The 9,554-nt window shown below is 33.6% G+C and overlaps 1 protein-coding gene across 1 annotated transcript; it reads left to right on the forward strand.

Moving 5' to 3' along the window:
* The first annotated feature begins 5,332 nt into the window (after window positions 1-5,332).
* On the forward strand, window positions 5,333-8,017 carry LOC104903854 (lysine histidine transporter-like 8). Its single transcript, XM_010691979.3, has 3 exons — window positions 5,333-5,568; window positions 7,165-7,735; window positions 7,850-8,017. The coding sequence occupies exons 1-3, from the start codon at window positions 5,333-5,335 to the stop codon at window positions 8,015-8,017; spliced, it is 975 nt and encodes a 324-aa protein (XP_010690281.2).
* Window positions 8,018-9,554: the final 1,537 nt, after the last annotated feature.

Raw genomic sequence — 9,554 nt, forward strand, 5'->3', positions numbered from 1 at the left:
GAAGTTTGTTGATGAAAGAAGAGATGGTAGTAAATCATAAATGCACTAGTGAACAAGCACAAACTATTTGGAGTGCAATAAATACTCCGAGGTAGAGTAAGAGAGTAGAACGGAAATTTCTAGTGAATCAACGCGTGCTTTTCATTTATTGGTTCACCTTTGCGGCTTTGCATGGAAACAAAAACACAATTGCAAAATCTACGAAACCTAATGACAGTAGACGTCGGATAACAAATGAATTCCCGGAGAACGCTAGCTATTCTGATTGGGGGAAGGTATAAAGTTCTACTTTGCAGGAAAATTTTCTAATGCGTGCAATAGAGACTTGCAGATAATTTACATGGAACAGTGAAGTTTGCTAAAAAAAGAACGAGAAACTAAATAAAACTCACTAGTAGTGAGAGAAGCTCTCAACTTAGAGAGAGGGATCCTATTTGACAAATAGAGTTTAGAGTTTAGCTGTTAATGTTTAGATTTTGCTGTTAGAGTTTTAACTTTTTGTTCAGCAAATTTGACTGCTGATTTGACAATTTTTTTTTTATAAATATGTTTAGTAACAATGAACTGATTGCTAAAAGACTGTTGCCATTTATTTGAGTAAAATGACATTTATAGACATTTTAATACAATGTGTAGTAGTATTATTAGAGGCAAAAATGTAATTGAACATATTTGTACTTAATCCTCTAAAGGAAAAGAGCTTTTTCATTTTGAGAGTTTTTATTCCAAAACTCTCTCTCAAACTTTTTACCAAACACCCCTTTTAGAGTTTTTAACTAGCTAGTTAAAACTCTAAAAGTGGTCCAAAACTCTCTTTTTACTTCAAAACTCTAATTGCCAAACACCCTGAGAGTCCTTAACATTACTAGCTTCTAACTTATTAATAGCAAAACCCTTTGAAACTGAAGGATATAGCGAGAAAGGTATAATTCCCCACCCTCAAAGACTCTGAGTCAAAGTACTTAGTGAGATTTGGATTTGATCTCACAACATTAAGAACATGATAGAAAAACTTTATCACTATAAAGCTTCAAATTTACAGATTGTACATATGATTGTGATCATATATTGCTAGTTTCTAGGATATTAATAAAAAAGAAATTAAATTTAGTTATTAATAACATGCAAAAAATTGAATATTTAGAGCTACAACACTATTACATACATTGTATTTCACGTTAAACAGATATTTCTAGATTGGGTTGAAATACACTGCATATATAAATAAAATAGCAATTAAGGCACAAACAAATTTTAACATGGTTCAATATAGGGGTGTTAACGAGCCTGCATGGCTTGCAAACTATTCGAGTTTGGCTCAAAATTTTCTAGAGTCGAGCATAACAAAGTTCGATTTAAAAAGTTCGTGAGCAGGCTCGAAATATATTTTAGCTATATTATTTTCCATATTATACAAAATAAATGAACAGTTATACTTAAATTGTGCACAATACTTATGAAAAACTCAAAGTACGTAGTCTAACCCTATTTACAAAATATATATAATATAAATTTTAACTCAAAATAAGTTTTAAAGTAAATTGAATTAGAAAATTTAAGCTCAAAAAAAGCTCGAGACTCGCTCGAGTTCGAGTAAAAGTGTAAAGAGTCGAGCCGAACAACCCCGGGCCCGGTCTCATTGTGGCTCGTGAACACCCCTAGTTCAATATGTATTCCGAGATCTAACTCCAAATCTATTAATAATTAATTTCCTAATATCTCACTCAAGGAGTCAAGGTAAAAAGTCCTCACTACTAATTTTATATTATAACATATACATACTTTCCAGGCCACAATTAGGAGGTCTTTTTTGTTTTGTAGATATAATAATTTAAAAATAAATTTAACTAATTACCCAATATAGTGAACGTAGGGAAAACTAGGTCGTCACTAGTCTCCTAAAGTCAAACAAAACCTAACTAGACCACTAAACTAAGTAAAGTGACAAACAAGGATCATTCTTCCACAAGGACTAAGGTGCACCAATATGTGTTAGTTCAACAATAAGCTAGACCGAAGAAAGTGTCAAGTTTTAGTTAAACTAAGGGTATAAACTATTGGAATCAAATTAGGCAAAGCACTAGAAATGGGAAATCACCACAATCATAAGTTCACATCCAACAACCAAGTAGAGATAAGGTCGTTGACATGCATTGGGAATATGTGCAAAGGGAATAAACAAACCTAAACACCTCTAAAATGATTGTTAGGGAGTTTAGAGTCCTAATTTTGGCAACAAAACCTATGTTTCAAGGCGTTATCACCTAAGCTAGACCAAGTTAGGAATTGAAATCAAACCCAAGTTAATATCAATCAACAAGTGATGAGCAACAACTAATCAATCAATCATGAAGATCATCCACATAAAAGTAAACCTTTAAATAGGCAACAAAAGATCAAAAGGTGATGGAGCTCACATCAACTGAGTCACCCATCAACATTAAAAACTGAAATTGCAAAAATCTCAAGCATAACCAACCCAATAAACTCTACTCAGGAAAATAGGATGGAAACAATGGTTGGGCTGCTCCCAATCCTAGTTGATGAACTACTCACTACCCATTATACTACTAGACATTCTAATCGTGGAAAAACTAGCAACAAATCACCAATTTAAAAATAGCAAAAACCTAAAAAATCAATAATTCAAAACAAGATCTAGTGAACAAACAAGAAGAAACAAGGAGAAAAAGAAAAGTCTAATCTAGATTAACTATTAAACATGAAGATTAAACAATGCTAACAATTGAAATAAAGCAATAAAAGAAGAGAAAAAGAGTAAGAAATGCTCATTGATAAATTGTTGAATCTTCAAATACCAAATCTTCAATCTTTCTTTGAGTTTTCTCACTTTTCCCCTAAACTAAGCTATGGAGGTTAATCCTCCCTAAAATCCTAAAAATATTCTAAATCTAAAAGTGGTGAATAGAATAAAATCCCCCTCACTTAAAATGGACTAAGGGGGCAATTTAAACTCCCCCAATTACAACGTTCGAAAACAAACCGGACCGACAAAAAAAACACGCAGCAACAGTTGCCCGGGCGGTCTGACCAAGACACCCTGAGCGGGCTGGGTTAAGGCCCGGACGGTGCAGGGTCTTCAAGGCAGAAACTCTGCTCTTCAGCAGTCCGGGCGGGCAGGTTAATAGCTCGGGCGGGCTGGTCACAGCTCGGGCAGGCTAGTAAACGCGCCTGACTTTAAAGAGCCATATCTCTTTCATTTTTCATCGAAATTGGGAGTATGACCACTCTTCGAAAGATATCGAGCTAATATTTCATCTTCAACTTGAATCACTGAAAAATATTATTTGTAATGAATTATGACCGTTTTAATATGACTCTTGTGCACAAATCCTTCCGAAAGCTCTTATTTTGGCCAAATTACTCCACCCTATCCTTGGTCTGTGGTATCGTGACCTTTAATGTTGATCCTACAACATTAAACACAAATAAACATTACCAAACCCTATATAAATAGCCAAAATATATAATATTCACAAATAAGATACAACTAACTAAATTATCATAAATTATGCAAAATAAGCTAGAAAATGATAATTGAAGAGGAAAAATTACTCTAAACATGAGGAGAATTAGGTATTTGAGTGATCCAAATATCACTCATCACATAGACACTAAAACATAGGAAATTTATTTGACAAGTTAATTGGAATATAATGATAAACTCATAAATCAATGTTACTCATGTTTTTTCAATCATTTTTTAATATAAATTATGAAAATATTTATTTACCTTTCTTCAGTAAACTACATTTTATACCCGTATGCAAGCTACTAACGTGATACCCAATTTTTGAACCCAATTTCTTAAGGAGTAGTTGAATGTACAATATAAATGAATATAGGTACTCCCTCTGTGTTTTTGTAATTTATCATACGGAATCTGAACGCTATTCACAATTAGAATGAATCTTCTAAATTCCTCTCGATATATAAGAAAAAATTGTTGTCCTGTGGGGTACGGTCTTGTTTGATTGATCTCAATGAGTAATTTATGAATATTCAATATTTTATCATTTTTACTAATATATAATGAAAGATATTTAAATTTAAAGAAACAGATTGGCAAACAGGCACAGTCCACCCTGATAAACTAGATAATGCACAAGGAAAATTATTTGATAAGTTGAGTCACACATTATTTTGTTAAAAACTGAACTGGAAAATATGTATTCTATTTAATTATTTGTTGATTTATATTTGGTAAATTGGAGTAATACATAGGCTAAATTATAATGTCCCTATTTTTATATTTGCAATTTTTTGTTTTTGAATATTAATAAATATTTACACCATGATTTTAAGAGACGTATTATAAAATCTTAATTTATATATAAGAAAATTCTCGTGCAATGAGCACGGGTCTGAAACCTAGTAAGTAATTACAAGCGTAGCCTGTAAATTAGGCAAGCTTTTATTTCATTTTATCATCTCTTTTTCCTTAAAAACAAGAGCAATGAATGTAAAATACATGGATGAGTTCAGCTTAAATAAACCAAGGTCATGGGCATGAGGGAGTTGAATGTAGTCTCGCAAAATAGAAAAATCCTTCCAATTAACAGCAAATCCTAAGCTCTCCTACTTAAATATTTTTGGACAGGGTTCACACTTTACAGATATTTTTGGACAGGGTTCACACTTCACAGGTTTGGTATTTTCATTCATGCTTGTTGCATCACCAACAATTTTTATAATTGTGACTTTTCCGTAATTTGTATTGACAATATTTCTTGGAACTACTAATTTTGGTACTATAATGTTGGTGAAAGACGAAGGCAATCAATTTGTCACAACTAGGATTACCTAGTAGCGAGGGCAGCATAATGAGCCGCTAAATTGGACAATATATACATCGAGGAAACATTAAGTGCCTGATTTGCCACGGCATGTTCATATAAAACACCGAATTACTACCTAGTAAAACTAATTAAGAACCCTTTTAACCAAACTTTTTCTATATCGTCATTGCATGTTAAGAACCGCATTTTTGATAGTAAAACATGAAAGGTAAAAGTAAAAACGACAAAAATAAAGATTAAATTATCTCATGCGACATTTAGTTTGTTATACATCATGCTACACAATTGAATAAGTCATGCAACTGACTACACACATAAAAAGTTATAACGTACACCTTCGTTTCCTTGTGTGGGTTGTAAACTTGTATCTCATAAAACATGCAAGCCTAATTTTCCCTCTAATTATATATGCTAGTAACTAGTGTTTATAAATAGGTAGTACTAGGTTCAATAATGTAACCAAACCAATAACTTAGCATACACAAATTAAAAACAAAATTCGAGCTACTAGAATGAGTACCAGTAATCGAATCACACCTATCGAATGGGAAGAACTCCCAGCACAAAAGAATGTAGATTTAGAAAACAATTCAATAGAAATGCAAAAGGAGAGTGACTCAACAGATGCATGGCTTCCCATAACTGAATCAAGGGAGGGCAACGTATGGTCGTGCATATTTCATCTAGTATCATCTCGACTTGGCACGCAAGCTCTTTTCCTTCCTGTTGCATTTGCCACTCTTGGATGGTACCATATTCTTCCTAGCTTTTTAACTCATGTAGACATCTACTAATACTTGTATCTTATTTTTTTTCTATCGTTTTTAATAGAAGTTTTTAGATGCTTCAATAGCTTCGTATATTTTGGCCAAAGTCTAGGTGTAAGTAAGAGTTTGCACTATCTAACCCGAGTACCCGAGTACCCGAGTAACCCGACCCCATTTGTGATCTAATGTTACTATGAGAAAAAATTTGAACTAGTTGGATTGAACTAGCCAGAACAACCCAGATTTGACTTAATTTTCTCGGCATATATATTGTAGTTATATATACATATAGCATTTCATAAATTGATTTTGACCCGAAATAGATGTGAACCTGACAAATTCAGGGTAGATGGTTAATTGTGTGGCTCTCATATTATTATTCATCAATAGGTAGAGTATTTATACAAAACCTAAGGTAACATAAGATAAGAAACAATCTTCCTAAAAGATATAGGACCATAATCATAGATTATTCACTAAATAATATCTTAGCATAAGTATATTATTCTCTTAATAATATCAATATGGAAAATATATCACACATATATTTTCCAATACTGATTATATCTCTTATCTCTAACACCCTCCTGCAATCGTAACGGCAGTAATACGAAAGTTGCGATTGGAAATTCTTCTCTTTGTTGAGGTCGAGATGCATGAATCTGGTGATGTCGCCTTCAAAAAAAATGGTCTTTTTTTTATGATGAGAACGTTCATCTTTTTTGAACCCATCAATCATCAATCAAACAAGAACGTCATTCTTCTCGGACCTGCAAATATAACATTACAACGAGAACGTCTCTTTTTGTGGAACTCGTCGTATTTTGGTTTTTCCTCAGCAAAACGTGCTCCAATCAAATATTGGTTTTTTAGAGCAAACCAGCACACTCAAATCAATTAAAAACCTTGAATCACGGCACAAGGAGAACCAATATGCCTTGTCTCACGGTACAAGGAGAACCAATAAACCCTATCTCACGACATAGGGAGAGCCGAAAAACATCATATTCACAGCGGAAGTAGATTGAAGGAAAAAAAAACTATAATTCTGACTAAAGGTTTATCCCACCGGTGGGTTTAATTTTCTAACCCATCGGTAGGGGAAATTTTTTTTTGCGAGCTCTTCCGAGATCTAACCTGCTCGTGATACCATGACAAATTTAGGGTAGATGGTTAAATGTGTGGCTCTCCTATTATTCATCAATAGGCAGAGTATTTATACAAAACCTAAGGTAACATAAGATAAGAAACAATCTTCCTAAATAATATAGGACCATAATCATAGATTATTCACTCAATAATATATTAACATAAGTATATTATTCTCTTAATAATATCAATATGGAAAATATATCATACATATATTTTCTAATACTGATTATATCTCATCTCTAACATAACCCAACAGCTACACTGACCAAGTTGTCACCTCTAGTTGCACATGAGAAGAAGGTGCAATAATTAGTACAACATAAGCTGTTTCTACTTGGATTGTAGAAAAATCACAGCAAATTGATATCTTTATTATTCTCTTAATTCCATTAATAATAATCCTTGTTCTCCTCACGTACATGCAGGGTATGGGGAGTAATATATTTGTCATTAGGATTTGTTTGGCAACTATACACAGGATGGCTTCTTGTTCATCTTCATGAATCATCATCCGGTGTTCGCTACAGCCGATTTCTCCAACTAGCATCCACAGCGTTTGGTCCAAAACTCGCGAAATGGTTGTGCACATTTCCAGTGTTGTATTTATCAGGAGGAACATGTACCATATTGGTTGTAACAGGCGGTTCAACATTAAAACTTTTGTATGATGTGATTTGTTCCCAGCTTTCTCATTGTCCAAAAAACTTGGACACCAGCATATGGTTCTTAATATTTGTTCTTATAGCATCCCTACTTTCTCAACATCCTAGCTTGAACTCGCTTAGATGGGTATCATTTCTCGGATCCATTGTTTCGTTACTGATTTTCGCCATTCTGTGGATTACATCCATTGCCAAAGGCAGTATCAAAGATGCATCTTACAATCCCACATATGAAGATTTGGGAGATAAATTGACTAGTTTTATCAGCACAATTTTTGCAATGGAATTGATTGCTCTTTCTTTTAGAGGTCATAACCTAATCCTTGAAATTCAGGTATTTTAGAATTTTACATCTAGTATTATTTGTGAAATTTATTTTTCCTTATGAAAAGGGTAGCTTAACTAATAGTTTAGTTGTATAACAATATACTTGATTCTATATATGCAGGGGACGTTGCCTTCTAACTCCAAACATCCATCCCATATAACAATGTGGAAAGCTTTACAATTCTCTTACCTTTTGGTGGCATTGTGTATTTTCCCCCTAGCCATTGCTGGATATTGGGCTTATGGAGATAAGGTATGCAGCCAAATAGAAGAAATACCCACTTTTTGAACTCGAGCTCCAAACATACCTTTTGTTCCAAATATTATCTCGGAACAAGGGTTAATATTTGTTCTATTCTGTCGGTAATAAATAATAATGGAACAATAAGATTTGTAGGAACAATGAGAAACAAATCTATTCTATACTCGATAAGTAGCAATACGCAATGTAAAAAAAATTATACGTACATGAGTGCATGACTTTATGAAAATGGTGTTATATTAGGAACCCTAATTCAATCATGTCCTGACAATAATTCTATTCTTATCTCTCACATATACATGTAACAAGCATATAATATTTTACTGATGTGTTTTTTCTTTTTTCCGGTGTACAAGATGACGAGAACTGGGATGTTATATGCATTGAGAGAATTCCACAAAGATAAAGGGTCAACAACTATATTAGGATTGATATTGGTGCTCCTCTCAGTGCATCAACTATGCTCCTACCCAGTATATGCCATGCCAACTTATGACAACTTTGAGTTACGATATGTGATGGCGAAGAAGAAGCAGTGCCCTGTTTGGATGAGAAGAACATTTAGGTTGTTTTATTGTTTTGCTGTGAACTTCTTTTTAGCAATGGCATTGCCTTTCCTACCAAGCTTAGCACCCATTACAGGAGCAATTGCGATGGTTTTAACATTTTCTTACCCTTGTATCATGTATGTTTGTATAAAAAAACCCAAAGTTTGGGAGCCTATGTTTTTGCTTAATTGGGGACTTGGCTGCTTAGGTGTAGTCTTGAGTGTTATATACTTCATTGTATCTATTTGGGTACTTTCTAGGGAGGGCCTAACAGCCAATTTCTTCAATCCAAACTAACCAAACATTCTTGTAAGTGTCAGAGTTTCGAGAAGATATAAGATATATCTTTGGTTCATGACGAATTTTTATAGCGTACTCCCTTTCTACCTTCTTGTTCACCTTATCTTACTCCTTGAAACGTTTTTAGTTTTACCCAATTAAAATTTATTTATTATCAAGTCCACCATTTGTACTTCGAAAATTCAAAGGTGCGCACGGTTTCCAATGAATATTTGCAGGTTTGGAATGATTATTTGCAGGTTTGGAATGAATATTGTGGAATTTTTTCCTTAGATAATGCAAAAATGGGTTTTAATTCCCAAAATATGCCCAAAAAAATTAAAATTCCCTGCGTACCGTCCACGTAGGACGGCACGCGAGAAATTTTTTTTTAGTAAAACCGCTACTTGCAGTAGCGGTTTACAAGCGCCGAGAAATTTTTTTTTTTTTTAACTTAGGTAAAACTGCTACTCGGAGTAGCGGTTTATAAAAAAAAAAAAAAAAAAAAAAGATTTTTTTTTTTTTTTTTTTGTAAACCGCTACTCCGAGTAGCGGTTTATTATGAAAACTGATATCTGCTCACCATATTTTGCGCAGGTAAACCGCTACTCTGAGTAGCGGTTTATATTTATAAACCGCTACTCCGAGTAGCGGTTTATATTTATAAACCGTTACTCCGAGTAGCGGTTTATATTTATAAACCGCTACTCCGAGTAGCGGTTTATTCTAAAATTAAA

The sequence above is a fragment of the Beta vulgaris genome, chromosome 9, assembly GCF_026745355.1.
Source record: "Beta vulgaris subsp. vulgaris cultivar EL10 chromosome 9, EL10.2, whole genome shotgun sequence".
Classification (NCBI taxonomy): Eukaryota; Viridiplantae; Streptophyta; class Magnoliopsida; order Caryophyllales; family Amaranthaceae; genus Beta; species Beta vulgaris.